Genomic DNA, 17,519 nt, shown 5'->3' on the forward strand with positions numbered 1-17,519 from the left:
GTAATTAGTTTCTAGGTACCTGTGAAATGAACAAATGGCTTTAAGGATGAACTGCCAGCTAATACAACAGGAGTTGAGAAACTGTAAAACTAGGGGTATCTGTAACCTTCCCTGATGTTAAACTGCAGATCTGGCCTCCACTCATTTAAGACTAATTAAAAAAATAACTGACTGGTCTGTGTTTCCTTTTAAGTTTGACCAGCAGACTTGCTTGAAGGGAAGGCCAGGTACTGAGTGGTAGCTGTCAAACATACCGTAGTCTGACTTATAAACCTAAAATGTTTGCTTCTTCAAAGGCTTAAGTTGCTGTTGCCATGGCTTGAATCAAGGATTCATGAAGGCTGTGAAGAACCTGCGACTCATAATGCTTTGGCCAAAATCTACATTGACAGTAATAATAATCCAGAGCGCTTCCTTCGCGAGAATCCTTACTATGACAGCCGTGTAGTTGGCAAATATTGTGAAAAGAGGGATCCTCATCTGGCCTGCGTTGCTTATGAGAGGGGGCAGTGTGATCTGGAACTCATAAAGGTTAGCAAAACTGCATTTATAAACATGCTTAAAAGAGCTACTTGCTGCCTGAAGTAGAAGCCTGTCTGGCTATTAGTCTAACACTTGCAGAATCCTGTCTTGCAGTCTCACTCAAGAGTTGAGGCAGGTGGGATTCTTCTATATGGAGGCAATAATTTTTATGCTGATGAGAAGAAATTACACTGTATTTCCAAACTGGAATTGTTTAACTGCAACTTGGAAGTACCATCCATGTCTTTCATCCACTGATTCTGCTTGAAATTAATTTATTTGGCCCAGGTAATGAATATGCCTAGCATTAAAACTTCATTAATATGATTTTTTTTGAGTCTTGAAGGCTCAACAGAAGGAACAGGCTGTCATCTAGTCTGATTCTACAGCAAAAGAAAAGTTTCCCTGAAACTAAAACAGGGCTTGTAATTTTCCTTTCTTGTGATTGACCCATAGAGTTGCTCCAATACTTAATGAGAAATGAGGAAAATAAATGTTGACAGTCTGACTACAAGGACTTAACTCCCATAGCATTCATCTCCTATCTTTAACCTTGTTGTTCTTAGAACATCCTTCAGAATTTCAAGGGCAAGTGAAATTCTCAGGGTTCTCAGGCACTTTCTAGTCTCAATGAGAACACCAGAGCTTAATGCCAGATTAAGCCAGTAGTGCGTGTGGCTGCTGAGAAAAACATTCTCCTCCTACCTGCACTTCCATACTGGTATATGCAGAGAATGTCAGCTGGGAGCATTAGAATGGTAGTATAATCCAGGCTTGCTGCTGAAAGCGGATGACTTTCCAGCCTGAGGCTGTTAATTCTGAAGTAATTGTTCCACTGTAGCTGTTAAAAAAGAGCTGGCTACATTTGTCTTCTTTATTTCAGGATATGAAGGTGGCTTTGAGTTGTTGTTTGCTAGGATAAACTGTACCATTCTGGTTAACCATAAAAGCCTGTCTGTACCAGTTTTTTCCCTGAACTGATATTCTGATAAGGTGTTTCTGGTTATGGAGAAAAGATCTTCTTCCTGTAAGAATTATTTTTGAGACATTGTTGTCTTCTAGAAGTAGTGTCAATTCCTGCAAATGATAAATGTAAAGCATAAAGCAAACTTGTGCCAGTACTGATTTGCTTACAGCACAGTAATTGAGATTCCACAGGCTTATTTGGATACTAGCAGTGTGAGCTGTTGGTATAAGATGACTTAGGCCTTCAGGTTTCTAGTCTTCTAGCTGGAAATTGAAGCTCGTGGTACTAATAGGATCATGACTTGTAACTCTTCCATGGTGCACTTCTATAAGGAATTTCACATTTATTCTGTACCCTTAGCACCTTAACGAGAGAATCCAAGCCACTTGCTATTCTGAACACTCATAAACACGTGTAAAGCCAATAGACACCAAATACATAACCTACTTCTACCTTTAAACACCTGCACCATTCCTCAGTTCGCTCCTTAACAATGCCCAGGCAAGTGGCTCCCCTTTCTAGATTTAAAACTTAAGTTCTTCAGGCTTCTGCAGGTCTTCACTTCAAACAGAAGCAAATAGTTACTGTGAAGCCACTGTTACAATATTTGTGTGTCGGGCAAAACCAAGAGAAGCTATAGAAATTCTGCGGGAGACCTTCTTCATAAGCCTTCCAGATCAGAGGTTGGGTAAGAACTTGTCTGTGGCATTTAGCATTGCTCAGAAATTAGTTCTGGTCAGTCTTCTAGACTGTCTGGTTTATAGCTAGCTAAACCTGTCTTGTGGTACTGACCCATAACAATAATGCAAATAATTGTAACTTCTCTTTCAGGTGTGCAACGAGAACTCCCTGTTTAAGAGTGAGGCTCGCTATCTGGTGCGCAGGAAGGACCCTGAGCTCTGGGCAAACGTACTGGAAGAAAACAACCCATTCAGGCGGCAGCTTATTGACCAGGTACAGCAAAAAGGCTAAACTCCAGTATGTGGAGACCTCAGGATGTCTCAGAAACATGGAGCATTAAAGTAGCACTCTTCCCCCACAAAGTCCCTTAAGGCCCCATCTCAACCATTTATAAGAGTTTATAAGAGTTGGAGTGGCAGGTATTAATTCTGACCTTCATGGTCAGAAGATTTAGCTACCAGTAGAATATTTTTTCTGTCTTGGAGAATGACCTTCCTCTAGTGAATTTATTTCCCCTACAGTCATAAGATGTGACTTTACTTCTATATTAGATACAGCTAATAGCTGTTTCTTGCTGTCTTTTATCAAAATACTTTCAAAGTTCTGAAGCTTTAATTTGTAGTTCACTGGACAAATAACTTGACAAATTGACAAGTATTTAATTTGGGGAAAACAATAGTTTCCTGCCTTTGAATCTAGGTTGTCCAAACAGCTTTATCAGAAACACAGGATCCAGAGGAAGTTTCTGTAACTGTGAAAGCTTTCATGACTGCTGATCTGCCAAATGAACTGATTGAGTTATTGGAAAAAATTGTCTTGGATAATTCTGTATTCAGTGAACACAGGTAAGAGGAGAGCTTTGTCCTAAAGTTTAGCCTATTCAGTGCCTTTGTTTAAGTTGTGAATGATCCAGGTTGTCATGGGTCTCTCAGCTGCAAGACCTAAGCACTCTTCAGTGTTTATGATCAGGTGAAAAGCTAGAATTTAGAGTGCTTTGTGCTTGAAGAACAGAGCTAGTTCACACTATGCAATTTGCAGTGGTATGTTGAGAACAGAGAACACTAATATTGGTAAGCAATTTCTTTTTGAAGGCAAATGTCAGTGGTTCTCAATCTGGGGATGAAAGGTTGTTGCTAGTGACAATAAGTGGGTTTATTTTTTCACGTGTACAGTCCATGTCACTTAAGCAGGTGTTGCTGTGCACTGCTTATAGCCTATGCCTTCTGTTAACCAAAGGAATCTCCAGAATCTGCTGATCCTGACTGCCATTAAGGCTGACCGCACCCGAGTGATGGAATACATCAATCGGCTGGATAACTATGATGCCCCAGATATTGCAAACATTGCCATCAGTAATGAGCTATATGAGGAAGCCTTTGCTATATTCAGAAAATTTGATGTCAATACTTCAGCAATTCAGGTGAGGTGTGGTTCCTGCATGATAAATGTAGAATGCTTCCCTGGACAGAATGGCTGTTCTAAGAGCAGTTAGCTTCATATTGCTTTCACAGAGCAGTGTATGCACTTGAAGAAAGAGTTCTGTTAGAAAGGACAGTGTTATAGAACTTAGATTTTTTTAACTTGCAACTTCAATTTCAAACAGGTGCTGATTGAGCACATTGGCAACTTAGACCGTGCTTATGAATTTGCAGAGAGATGTAATGAACCAGCAGTGTGGAGCCAGCTGGCCAGAGCACAGCTCCAGAAGGATTTGGTGAAGGAAGCCATTGACTCCTATATAAAGGCAGATGATCCATCTGCCTACATGGAAGTTGTTCAGGCAGCTAATAGAAATGGTAAGGCAAAGCATCTTCAACTTCAGATTGCTTGGATATGAGCTAGTTTATTGCATTTATATTGAGCAGCAGGGACTGTTGAGACTTACGAATTCTGTTTCAGAGGAAATGGGAACAGTCAGTACATGGAATGGACGAGTCAGTGTTAAGTGAGATTCCTGTCAACAAGGTTGTCTGTCTTGCTACACCAAACATAGATGTCTCTGTGGGAGATAATTTGTACCGTTATCTAAAACATAACTAAGTATAATGTATTTATTTAGCTTTATGTGACAGAATTGCTTGCCAGTTGGATTGCAGAACAGTAGCAAGAAGTCCAGCCTTACCTGAAGGTGACTTGGTGTTGACAGGGAATTCCATAACTTAAGTGCAAATGGCTTACTGTCACGGTAGAGGAGAGCCTTGAGCTTGCTAGTGAAAACTGTCCCTAAGGTGGGCAAGGTAAACAATACAGGGTGACTAAACACTGGACCTTAACTATCTCTGCTCTCTTCCAGATAACTGGGAGGACTTAGTCAAGTTCTTACAGATGGCCAGGAAGAAGGCTAGAGAGTCTTATGTAGAGACAGAACTTATTTTTGCTTTGGCAAAAACTAATCGTCTGTCAGAACTGGAAGAGTTTATTAGTGGCCCCAATAATGCCCATATACAGCAGGTATGTCTTGATCCACAGTTCCCAGGTGTGACTTGCTGCTTAGCTGACCCCTCATTCTTGCTGGTACCCTTGTTTACCTTGGACTCCTACTTCAGGTCGGTGATCGCTGTTACGAAGAGGGGATGTATGAAGCGGCAAAACTTCTCTATAACAACGTATCCAACTTTGCTCGCCTGGCATCCACCTTGGTGCACCTTGGGGAGTATCAGGCGGCAGTGGACAGTGGCCGCAAAGCCAACAGCACGAGGACTTGGAAGGAGGTAACTTAAACTTGTGGGTTTTAGTAGTAGATGTTAATTCTAGAACAAGCGTTATGGAAATAGCTATTTGGAACTGTTGGTAAACCTTAAATGTGGTAAAGCTCTGTCCTGTTAACTTTGTCCTGTTATTTGCTGACTGTCATTACAGGTCTGCTTCGCCTGTGTGGATGGAAAAGAATTCCGCTTGGCACAGATCTGTGGTTTACACATAGTCATCCATGCTGATGAACTTGAGGAGCTGATCAGTTACTATCAGGTCAGTCACTGTTAATATTCTAGAAGACTCGTACAGCATACTTGTATCTTCTAATAAAGTGGTCACAGAAAAAAAATATATACCGTGGGGGCTAATATTTAAATTAATTTTTCCTCTGTCTTCATTTCCTAGTGGCGATGTGCATTTTTTCTGTAGTAGATGGAGTGGTAATAGTTTTCACTGGCCCTTCTTTTATAATTCTCTTGCCTCATTGGAATCATGTCTTAAAATCTAAGCACTTTCAATTGGAGAGAAAAATCAAAGTGTGTTGAATTTAAGTAAATATGCATTTTAGCAAGCTTTATTAATCCTTATTTTCCTAACATCCAGGATCGTGGCTACTTTGAAGAACTGATTGCCCTTTTGGAAGCTGCTTTGGGCCTAGAGCGTGCTCACATGGGGATGTTTACTGAACTTGCCATCTTATACTCCAAATTCAAGCCTCAGAAAATGAGGGAACATCTGGAGCTTTTCTGGTCTAGAGTTAATATTCCAAAGGTATGCAGTAAGGTAGCTGCAAGTGAAGGTGGGAAGCTGCCAGTGAATCAAACCTGGTGCATGCATTTTTGTTTGTTTGTTTTATTAGGTGCTCAGAGCTGCAGAACAGGCTCATCTCTGGGCAGAACTTGTATTCCTCTATGACAAGTACGAGGAGTATGACAATGCAATAATTACTATGATGAATCATCCCACTGATGCCTGGAAAGAAGGCCAGTTTAAAGACATAATTGCCAAGGTAAGTAACTAGTTAACTGAAGCACAGTGCTGAAAGCTTCTTTCAGGATGAGGCAAAAATGCACAACAGAACTGCTGTTTAGAAAATAGTTTGCTTAAGCTACTACTCAGTTTTTCGCTGTACTTAAAACAATTTCCAGTCAGTTTAGCACAAAAAATTAATCTGATCTTACACTATTTCTTTTCTGCTGTGCAGCACATTGTGTTGAATGGCAGCAGCTATACTGAATGTTTTCAGAGGCTGCTCAGGATCACAGGTCACAAGCAAGAGGCCTAACCTCCTTAATACCTTTGAGCTGACTGCTGTCTTAGTCTGAGGCTGTAACTGTTCTTGGAAGATTTCTGCATATGTTTCCAGCTGTTTCAGTGTGAGAAATGGGGTGGGCAATCCCATGAGTATAGCAGAGAATAGTGAATCAAGGAATAGTTTAAACAAGATTTGAGACTGAGTACATTCTTACTGGTCTTGGGGGTTTCAAGGAAACAATTTAGAGACCTTAAGGCTACAGTCTTCACTGGCTTCAGGAGTGGACAAATGGTCATATTAACTGTAGTGGGCTGCCTGTGCCAGGAGCTCTTCAGTGGATGGATTAGAATTGTTTTGTAATGCTCCTAGTGGCCTGTGATTTCACTGTCTGGAAGCAGATGGTAGAAGAAGCAGTCATAAGATTGAACAAGAATTCTGCATGAGTGCAAAACTTCTGACCTCTAAAAGGAAACTTAAGCTGTTGTTTAGTAGGACACACTTAAACTTTGTGCTGAGTTAAGTGGTCTGAACTAAGCACCTTAGGCTTACTTTTGTTTGAAGTACTAACTAGTGTCTAATCATGCAGGTGGCCAATGTGGAGCTGTACTACAAAGCCTTGCAGTTCTACTTAGACTACAAACCTCTGCTGATCAATGATCTCCTGCTTGTATTATCTCCACGACTGGATCACACCAGGACAGTCAATTTTTTCTCAAAGGTGAGTTTGGAAGATGGTAGATAACAAAAAATCCTCTTGCTCAAGTTAAGATACTCCAGGCTCTGGCTGGAAAACAGAGTTGACATCTGTTGGGTAGCTTTGCCTCCAGTATAAAGGACTGAGAAGCAACCCAGTCCTGGCTTGATATGGGAAATGCAGGAAGAGTTGCATAACTGGCCTTGGAGACTCTATTATTTTACTTCTGGCAATACAAGATACTGTGTCTGAAGGGTTTGAGCAATAAACACAAACTCCTGTAATAACAAATGGGAGCCTGTTTCAGGAGAATGCAGTGTCAGGATTGCTATAATTAATCTTGTATTGGAAACATCCTCTTTCCAGGTTAATCAGCTACTTCTAGTAAAGCCTTATCTACGTTCAGTCCAGAACCACAACAACAAAGGAGTTAACGAAGCTCTAAACAACCTTTTAACAGAAGAGGAAGATTTCCAGGTGAGGCCCAAAAAACCAGATTAAGCCCGAGGGATGGTCCTCTGTCAAAAAAGCTGCTGACACAGTAATGTCCTTGAGTAGGAGATAACACTTCTCCAGTGCAACAGGGAGAGGGTGTGCAGTTAGGCCCTTTGCAGGCAGGAGTCTTGAGACATCAATGATTTGCAAAAAAGCAGGTGCCGCAGATGTTGTTCTCAGAACAGACCTCACAAAGGTCAGTATCAGGTGTGTACTCAGTGAGCAGCACTTCTGTAAATAAATTTGCTTCTTGGCCCCATTGGCTACTATTTGAAGACATGCTTTATATTTTAAGGGTAACTAGCTCTTCTGTCTGGAGTCAGTATCACCAAGTTAACATCTTTCTTTGTTAGAAAATATCCTTTGGAGAGGTGCATGAAACACTTAGGTAAAGAAGTTGTAGCTATAGTATCAACATCCAGCTGGCAGAACCGAAACTTGTGCACCATGATTAGATGCTTCTCTACTGTAGTTCTCACCTACTGCCATCTGGAAGCACGTGTAACAACTCTCTCTCAAACAGGGTTTGAGAGCTTCCATTGATGCCTATGACAACTTTGATAACATAACGTTGGCTCAGCGTCTGGAAAAGCATGAACTAATTGAATTTAGGCGTATTGCAGCATACTTGTACAAGGGTAACAACCGCTGGAAACAGAGCGTGGAGCTGTGCAAGAAAGACCGTCTGTATAAGGTGAGTTAATGACACTAGCTGAGAAGTCTGGGCTATGAAGCATAAATCTCCTGGGTACTGAATGTTTGTTAGTTTCAAATCTGGAGTTCTAATTAGTGGTCCTTCACTTGAAGGAAAGACTCTTAAAGCAGAAGTGGTTGTAGTTTCAAATGCATGTCTTCAATCTAGTTTCATAATGTTGTCCTGTATCTGGGGATCTGTCTCTGTTGGTCAGTGGCATCTGTACAGTTACCTGTATCAGTATGGAACATTGTCCATAGAACTCAAGCCATAGGCTCACATGAAATGCAATTATGCTGGTATGCTCTTCAAGCCTGTAGTGAGTTCACACAGGCTGGTTTGTGCATGGTCTGTAGGAAACCTGTTGAATAATGTTAATAAAGTATCTGGTTTGCCCCAGAGTTGTGTGTGGTATCTTACCTCCTGCAGAACATGCCTGGTGTTGTTAAAGACTAACTTCATGGTATGCCAAATACATGGCTTATCTAGCTAGCAATAACGTGCATGTAAAATGTAGAGCAAGATGGTGACAGACAAGGGTCAAGCTTAACTGTTGATCTTTTCTGTAGGATGCTATGCAGTATGCTGCAGAGTCCAAAGATGCAGAGCTGGCTGAGAAGCTGCTCCAGTGGTTCTTGGAAGAAGGCAAGCAGGAGTGCTTTGCAGCCTGCCTTTTCACCTGCTATGACTTGCTGCACCCAGATGTAGTCCTTGAGTTGGCATGGAGACATAACATCATGGACTTTGCAATGCCTTATTTCATCCAAGTGATGAGAGAGTACCTTACCAAAGTGAGTATTGCATAGGCTAGGAAGCTAACACTTTAGTCTGCTGTATGATTAGCCTTATGTAAACCAGAGCTCTTTGCATATGTTTGGAATATTACCATTCCTCATAGACTAAGTTTTCTTCAAGTTCTGTGGGTTTCATCACTCCAGGCTAGCTAGCAAAATTTATAAATAGATGCCTTGGCACTTGAAGAGGTCTAGTTAAACTTCTGCTTTTAGCAGTAGACTTAAGCAACTGTGCTTCTCACAGCAGCTCCATAGCTGATGAACTGAAAACTTGGTGAGGACAACACATATGTCACTTTTGTCTTTGTGTAACTACGAAAGTAAAGCACTCTTATTTCCTAGAGTAAAAAGAGCATAGGGCTTTTGAGTAACTAATAGTGCACATTATTCCTATATCAGCCATAAGAGCAGACTGCTGAAGGTGTTTGGTTTTTTTAAATCGAAAACGTAACCATAGACACATAGCCTGGTTCTACAGTACTGATACCAAGAGCTAGTCCTCAACTGAGAGAAGAGAGATTCTGATCATGTGTGGTCCTGAAATGCTTGTCTCAAACAGCTCTAGGATACTAAGCTAACATCCTGCCTTGAAAGGCTGTAGGATTGCATAGGACACCATAGTAAAGAATTTCATTAAAATGAGCAATATAAAAGTGACTGCTTCAGGTTGCTTCTAATAAATCATGTTAAGTATTCCCCTCTGAATTTTCTTGCAGGTTGATGGACTGTTCTATAAGGTGACACTCTGATTTCAAACTCTCTGTGTTCATTTGTGTCCCTCAATATCCTAGGTTTCTTTTACAGGAATCTAGCTGTAGCTTCTGCCAGAACAGCAGTGTAATTTAGCTCTAACTCATTTCCTGTTCACTTTCTAATGCTAAAAGGATAACTATTCACAAGCAACTTGAAAATCCAACCAGACTCTTCTCCTCTTCATGGGAAACAAAAACAAGTGCTTGAGGAGGGCTTTAGTTTGGGCTCCTTTTCACTGTCTTAGATATCTTGTGGCAGGGAGGATGCTGATCCTAAACAAAAAAAAAGCACTTGCCATGTAATGGGATGTGTTCCAAGGGCAAATTGCTTTTTACTCTGTAAATTACCAAAGTGTGCAATAATTCAGGCATGGTGGTGAGTTTGACTAGTGCCATGAAGCTTCTGTGAATTTCTTGCCTGTTGTCATGATGAAAGTATTTGCACAGATCTTAAAAATCTCCTATTCTTCATATTTCACTCGGAAGAAACGTGCCACACAAGTTTACCTGAACTCTTCCATGTGAGGTTTAGGTCTAAAATAATTTATTTTAAACTGCTGGTTGGATTTACAAGTAATCATGTGTACTAAATATGGGATAACTTGCCAGAAGGAAAATCTGCATGGTGAAAGTGGTTTACAGTGAAACTAATTTAGTCTGTTGAATTAACTGCAAAACATGGAATTGGAGAATGGGCTTTATAAATGTGGTATGTCTAAAACTGTCATGTAACTAACTTCAAAAGCACAAAAGAATAGACTAGTTTTGGTGGGATGTGTACATCTTCCCGAACTTACCTGTCTTTTCTGCATAAAAATGTGTTAAAGCACTGAATATCCTCTGTCCCAGAAGGGGGCAGGCACACGGAGTATAGTGACACTCACCTGGAAACGTTTTGAACCGGTTCTCGGCAGCAGAGCAGATGTGTTCCGGCTTTCCCGGAGCTGCTCATCCCTTGTTAGGGGTGGCTGCTTTCGGCATTCCTGCTGTTTGCCCAGCTGAGGGCAGGACTGCGCTGCTGGCCAGAGTCAGTGTAGGACGGCGCCAGGGAAAGGCAAACCCGAGAGAGCTGAGTCGGGGATAAATGGAGCAGGACCAGTAGTTGGAAATGGGTAGCTGTCAGTTGCTTTGATCCATAGTAATTTGGATAGCATTTGTATCACCAATATTTAGTGTTATGCTGGAGAGCTGTTAGGCTGACAGCTATAAATGAACCAGTAAAAGACCTGCTGCCACTCAAGTTGTCAATTTGAGTTGCAATCTTCAAAAAGTTGAGGAAACTGTTAAACAACATATCTGGATAACATCTCTGAAGAGTGATAGAGACCCCTCTTGAAGCAGTTCTCAGGCCAGATACGATGCTTGCAGTGGGAAAGGAGGGTGAGGAACGGCTGAAATACAGCATTGGGCTAAATGTAGGTTTGCCCAGGACGTTAGTACTGAAGCCGTGTGACTTTTATGCCTTCTCGTCTTCAGTCTCAGTGGTTCTCTTCTGGAAGATGCAGCTTGTTAAACGTGAGAAGAATGGTACTGTTGCTCTTCAGATTGCTTTCCAGACCCACAATCTAAAGTTGTGTTCAGGGCTCCTGCATTACTGTAGCACTTCCACAAATTTGTTTAGCATGAACAGAACTTTATGTGCTTCAGGCACAGCACTGAGATCTGTATAAAGCTGATACTACTAGACCACTTTACATGATGGTTCTAGAGTTTCCCCTGGAGGAAGTCTCTGTGAATACCAATATGGTTAAACAGGTACCTTGCAGCCAGGTTAGGCTGTAGTCCTAGATGAGATCAAACGTCACAGGCCTGGAATAGCAAATACCTGTGAGCTGTCATTGAAGGGGAGAGAAATTGCAGGTTAATAGGTAAGTGTAGATTAGGCCCACGTGAGATGATGGTTGGTCTGATGGGTTTGAGTTCTGGGTCATAGTTAGTAGTGACTAGAATAGGGCCCCAGAAAGTGCTTTCTTTGAAGGTAATGAGTACCTCATCTGCATTTGAGAGTTGCTGCTTATTGCAGTACACCTAAAAGAATTGGGAAGTCAGTTTTACAACAAGGCTTGCTGGGAATAGGCAGACTTCAGTAGTCTCCAACTTGGACTAAAAAGGAGCACTTGATAGCTGAGGTACCAGGCATGAAAAACTTCACACAATGGTGCAATTGCTCAATGAGGCCTTCATGAATCTCCTGTTCACTTCAATGTAGGTGGATAAACTTGATGCTTCTGAAAGCCTAAGAAAAGAAGAGGAACAAGTAACTGAACCCACTCCAATAGTATTTGGTAGGTTTTAATTGATTACCTGTTGTCACTCTGGTCTCTCTTTGTGGAGGAAGCTTACATGATTACATTGTATCCAAGAAAACTGGTTTCAGCTAGATAGTAATTGAAATGGTTGTCTCTGCTTGATGAACTGCATAAATTGTTGAAGTGACATCTCACTCTTACAGTACTTCTGCTCTTCAGATTAAAGTATTGCTCCTCTTACATGGCTCAGAGCTCTGCCTTAGGAATCGTGTTTCAGTATGGTAATAGGACAGGGGATACCAGGGTGTTGCCAACCCCAGGAATAACTTACAAGAGCATGAAAATTTCTCTTCTTATTATTCATGTCGGAGGAATGTGTCTGCTTTCTGCTCTTCCAAGTAGAAAGGCAGACTGGCTTTCTAGCTCACGCATTTTAAGACATGTGCAGCCAAAACACCATGGCTGTCCTCAAGTGTGATGCTATTTTAGAAGCCTTTCTGAAGAGGCATTCTGCTAACAAGCACCTAGAAGTGGCTGGTAAGGGAAGGATGTGACTGGTTCACTGTCTGATGTAAATGTTAACCTGAATTTAACAGATGCATGAGGCATGTGTGGTCCTGGTGATGAAAACAAACCTGTCAAGGTGTGTTCAGACCTTTTGCAGCACCCTCCAGACTGTGAGACCTAATAGACCTAACTATTTGCTTGAATTGCCTTATTCTTTAGATCTGACCATGCATGGGTTAAATAATACCAGTTTGGCTTTCAGTATGGTCTCTTCAAAACAAGCCACATTTATCATGACCTCAAGATCAATTGATATTCATCTTCCTTCTGAGTCCTGCCTTGCTTTTGTAGCTTTCTGGCAGCAAGAGCAGATGGCATGGGTGCCCAGTCCATGGCGCATGTTGGGGAATAGTGTGACTCGCTGGTGTGTGCTTGCACAGGGGCTGATTTTAGCTAAAGCCTAATAATCCTGTCACACAGTACAGTGTGCATTAGGGAAGCTTGGGATCTTAAACTAACTTTCTTTTTGTCTCATGCTTTTCTAGGCCAGCAGTTGATGCTAACAGCAGGCCCCAGTGCAGTACCTCCCCAGGCAAACTTCCCATATGGATACACAGCACCAGGATTCACCCAGCCACCTGTTTATGGTTTCAATATGTAACTAGCTTTCTGACAGACCTTCACTGTCTCTGTTCTCTTCCTTCCCATCCCTTTTTAACTTCTCCAAGAAGTGTACAAGGCACAGATGACCTTCTGTTGGCTGAACACACTTGCTGCCTGGCTCAGTGAGGAGGCTTCAGCAGGATGCCTGTTGCTGTTATTTATTGATTATTGTCCGGTTACATTTCAACCTCTGAAAGGCAGCTTTTGTTAATGACATTGTGAGACTCTTGTCTGAAGTTAAGGCACTATTTCACTAACTCATATAGCAATAACTACTTGAGGCCAGGGGGAAGAGAGCATAATTTTCTTTCTTTTGAAAAGCCCATTGAAGGCAGCTGGGAAAATGCCTGGCACCAAGTTGTTAAAGCTTTAGCTGAAGCTACTGAAGTAGCAGGGTTGTTAACAATTCAATGAAACATCTCGTTAATAATGAATTGTTGAAAGCTTGTGTCATCTGACCACCCCATTTTATTTGCATTCTTATGTGCAAAAGAAAATGGGCTTTTCTAATATTTGTGCTCTGAATGTTTAGAGGAGTATTGGGAAGTTTCCTTTTCTGGACAATAATGCTGTTGGAGTTCAATACTGTTGGGGTTCAATACTGTTGGAGTCTGTTCTCTGTTTTCTGGAGTATATCTGAGACTTGAAGAAAATAAATCTTCTCATGCCAGAGAGCAAACACTTCCCAGATCCTTTTTGTTTAACAAGAAGAGAGCATGTTACTTATTGACGTTAAATGGTACTAAAACAAACCTCAGCTGTGTGTGGCAAGTGAACATAGGAGTGTGCATGGGCTGCCAAAGCATCGGAGAAGCAAGAGCACAGCGTCAGGGTTGGGGAGGGGGACACACTGCTACCATATGGAGGCATTAGGGAGGGCCATAATCCTGACTTTTTATTTGCACCTTTAACTGATTCTGGCATGGGCTTCCTGCCACACCATGTTCTGACCCTGTCTGGTGGGCAGAGTCAGCACCACCTGAGTGAACAGGGTGCACTGACTCAGTTCTGCTATGCTGCAGTAGGATCAACAGCGTGTCCATCACCCACCTCTTCCTTTGAGAATGCCAACAGGGATGTATTACTACTTTGTGCCACTTCAAATACATGTATCATTAACGTTTTATGTACTTAGATAACAATGTATAATTTATGGTTATGAATCTTGTGCTAATCTTGAATATTATAAAAGTCCAACTATAAATGTAAAACTGCAGTATCCACCGTGTGGTTCTAGTCTTACTATCTTGGGTGTGGGGACTGGCTGGTAGTAATACACTACCACTCATAGCATCAGGTTTCTTAATCTGACAACTGAGGATGCCATGCAGGAAAAGGGAGACTTGTGCCAAGGCACAGAACAGGGAAGGCTGAGCAAGTAACTTAAAGGGAGTTGTGGTCTCTTCACCGGACACATACTTGCTGCACGAGGCAGTCACATGCTCACACGTGCTTTCATTCAAGGGGCTGGGAGAGCTTCAGTCCTGTGTGGAGGGAGGTGCTGCAGTGAGAGTCTTCTCTGCTGAGATACATCAGTGTGGCAGTGGTTTTGGTAAGCTACACCCTTTCATAAAGAGTTCTGCTTGTAACAGGGCAAAACACCTTTAAATGCAAACCAGTGGAGATTGTCAGGGTTATGGAATCATAAATTGTGCTTTGGCACAATTCTAATGAATATATTGTCTCTTCTTGGTTACCACACCATGACAGCAATGGCGAAGGGATGCAGTTCCACCTTCCTGATGGATGCCAGAGTACCCCAAGTGTTGCTGGAACATACTAACCTCAACTTTGTACTGATCAGCACTCACAGCTCAGCTTGAAATGCTGAGCAGCTAATGAGTTCAAGCAAATTTCCACTGTGTGCAGACTTACTCATAGCAGGAATTAGCCAGGTAGCTTGCTATTTTCCAGGAAAATAGTACTTCTATTTTGTAACCCATTCCTTGTCCGTTGAAATAAATTCAGGTAAGTCAGCTGAAACTGAAGATCAGCTCTAGGATTAGTATGACTGTAGGACTTTCCATCCTGTCAACTTAAAAATGTGCTCTGACTTCATAGCAGCAAGTGCAGGCCGATGGTGGAACACAGTGAAGTGCCTGATCAAATAGTGGAACAGCTCCTGACTGTAGAGAATTGAGGTAGCCTGGGGATCTTCAATAGCCTCCGTCTAGAAATCTAATTATAGGAGTGACTGAGTTCTCAAGAAAAACAAAGCTGCCAGCTCTGATGAACAGTCTTGCTTTAGTTGCTCTCTTGGTATTTAGGCTCTTGCTAAGTATAATGGCTTTTATAAACTTTGTGATCTTGCATTCTGACATGCATTCGAAACATACTCCTTGCCAATACAGTGCAGCTGTACCTAAAATGTGGAACAACCTCTTGCATACCAAGGTACTTCACTGCTTCTCTGAAACTGAAGTCATTCACAGCAGGAAATAACCCCTCTTTTAGGGGTTAGGTGAAAGATTTCATTCAGTTCATGAATTTGTAATGTCCAAGTTTTTGAAAACGTGGGTAAGACTGTTTTGCAGAGAGTCTGCTTTAAAACTAAGTTTCTTGCTAATTTCCACCTCAGGGACACAGGGCTGGTGCTGTCCCATAGAATGATCTGCTTATGCAGAACTTGCTGCAGGGTGCAGCATCTGGAAACCAACTTCCAGGCTTATGTCAGAGGGTAACTTGCTTGAGACTGCATACAGGCTTTATACTGCCTCATGCTTTCCCTGTGAGAAACAGAGTGGATCTCCTTCTGTATAATGGCTCTTGCTATATGTCAGACCTTAGGGGAATCTTCCCCAGTCTGGCAAACTTTGGGCATGTACAGATCTGGCATCAGAGAATACAAGCAATTCACCATTCAGGAGGAATGCATCACTGGGGTAAGTCCTGGTTCTTATTTCACATAATGGTGTAGTATTTTAGAAGACTTCCATTTCCCTTCCCCCTTTTTAGGACACTAATAAAATGGTAGCGTAGCAGAAGGAAATTATCTGAAGTAATTTTGCTCCTTAAAAATTCTAGGCAGATGAAGTCTGTTGAAGTTTGTGCAAATAATAGGCATGATACAGCAAAGACACTAGTAACTGTAGGGTCAAAAAATTCTGATTTAATAGAGAGTTTTTAGTAGCTGCAGTGCTGAGAGCTGGCACTTACAGCACAACATGGATCCTTAATTGGGCTGCGTGAAACAACAACTTTTTTTTTTCCCCTAGCAAATCCAGCAGCAGTTACTCAAAAGCCTAAGAAATTTCCTCTGTTTTTTGAACTCTGAAACTGACAAACAAACCCTTGGTTGTCAGATGCCCACTCAAATGAGTGTGAGTAACTTTAGTACTTTGGCAAAGCTGACTGTCAACTGCTTGTAATTAATCTTTATGCTTGGATGTGTGACATCCTAATTGGCAGGCTAGGACTTGGTCTCTGAGAAATTCCTAGTCTGACTGAACCAGCATGACAGTTTTTCAATCTGCTAAAAAAAAAAAAAAGAGATGTGAACTCTTGCAAATCTTGGGACAGGTAGCACTGTATGTACCAGGTTCTCATAACAAGCAGTTTATCAAGTGTATGTATTACCTTGTGACAGTGTTATTTCTCATCTGGAAAGCTGCTTTCAGTTTTTCTGGGTCCCTTCTGTTCTGCTGTAAATGGTTTGGCTTTGCACTTGGTTCCAAGCCAACTGTATTCCCTTTTTTGCTTTACAGAGTACCCCAAGACTGCTTCAATCTCATTTGTTTCCAGATAAAGACATAAGGCTAGAAAATGCTTGACGACACCAGAGCGCTTTGTGACACTTGTGTGTAATTAGGTTGTGGTTTGCCAAGGGAATGAGCCTTGCTATAGCAACCTGCAGTGCACCAGTCCAGTTTACTAGATCTGGAGTCATTCTTGTGCTCCATCTACTTCAGCAGGTGTCCAATCTCCAGAGAGTTTGTCACTAGTCTGTCTAGCTTTCTCATTTTTCAATCCTGTGCATTTTCTGTGGGTATTTTCTTTCCAAAGGTAATGACAGATCCTGACTCAGGTTTTACTAATAAAACACTGCAAAATCCTTAGCATAGATATGTGTTTCAGTTTGTGTGGAGCCTTCGCAATCTTTCAAAAAAGGCAACAACATCTGTTTTCTTCCAAGCTAATATAAAGTTGGCAGCTTTTAAGCTTAAGATGAATTTGAAATACAGTCAGTGAAGTTGTGTCTTTTATGTGTCAGAATTTAAAAATCCTGAGTCAGGTTCTGAGTTGATTCAGTTATGCATTTTCCTGTGTGGTTCAATGACTCAAGGTGTGGGTTGGTTTTTTATGGTGTTTTTTTTGGGGGGGGGGGGAGGGGTTGGTTTGTGGTTTTTGTTTGTTTGTTTTTTTGGTTTGGTTTGGGGTTTTTTTGTTTGTTTGGTTTTTGTCTGCTGTCATTTAAATCAAGATTGTAAAATTTGTTTGTCTAAAAATCTCCCAAGTCTCCTTTCTCCCCGCAGTGGTTATGAAAGGAAGGAATTACGAAGTCTTCTGGTATGTTGTTTTCCACAGCACTAAGTTCTCCAATATTATGCAGAGC

The 17,519-nt window shown here is 41.6% G+C and overlaps 1 protein-coding gene across 4 annotated transcripts in view; it reads left to right on the forward strand.

Annotated features, from left to right (window-relative positions):
- CLTCL1 (clathrin heavy chain like 1) overlaps nt 1–14,190 on the forward strand; it is a 34,855-nt gene extending 20,665 nt beyond the window's left edge. The window contains exons 17-34 of one of the 4 annotated variants that reach the window (XM_069030527.1): nt 297–531; nt 2,321–2,443; nt 2,870–3,015; nt 3,407–3,590; nt 3,774–3,966; nt 4,464–4,621; nt 4,717–4,881; nt 5,030–5,137; nt 5,468–5,635; nt 5,724–5,873; nt 6,706–6,837; nt 7,180–7,290; nt 7,832–8,002; nt 8,572–8,793; nt 9,513–9,533; nt 11,758–11,837; nt 12,246–12,334; nt 12,850–14,190. In XM_069030527.1, the coding sequence (XP_068886628.1) occupies nt 297–531; nt 2,321–2,443; nt 2,870–3,015; nt 3,407–3,590; nt 3,774–3,966; nt 4,464–4,621; nt 4,717–4,881; nt 5,030–5,137; nt 5,468–5,635; nt 5,724–5,873; nt 6,706–6,837; nt 7,180–7,290; nt 7,832–8,002; nt 8,572–8,793; nt 9,513–9,533; nt 11,758–11,837; nt 12,246–12,334; nt 12,850–12,965 (2,572 nt within the window). In that variant the 3' untranslated portion in view covers nt 12,966–14,190. The remainder of the gene's footprint in view (nt 1–296; nt 532–2,320; nt 2,444–2,869; nt 3,016–3,406; nt 3,591–3,773; nt 3,967–4,463; nt 4,622–4,716; nt 4,882–5,029; nt 5,138–5,467; nt 5,636–5,723; nt 5,874–6,705; nt 6,838–7,179; nt 7,291–7,831; nt 8,003–8,571; nt 8,794–9,512; nt 9,534–11,757; nt 11,838–12,245; nt 12,335–12,849) is intronic. The other 3 variants (XM_069030524.1, XM_069030525.1, XM_069030526.1) reach the window with 3 other exon arrangements.
- Nucleotides 14,191–17,519: the final 3,329 nt, after the last annotated feature.

The sequence above is a fragment of the Aphelocoma coerulescens genome, chromosome 15 (assembly GCF_041296385.1).
Source record: "Aphelocoma coerulescens isolate FSJ_1873_10779 chromosome 15, UR_Acoe_1.0, whole genome shotgun sequence".
Classification (NCBI taxonomy): domain Eukaryota; kingdom Metazoa; phylum Chordata; class Aves; order Passeriformes; family Corvidae; genus Aphelocoma; species Aphelocoma coerulescens.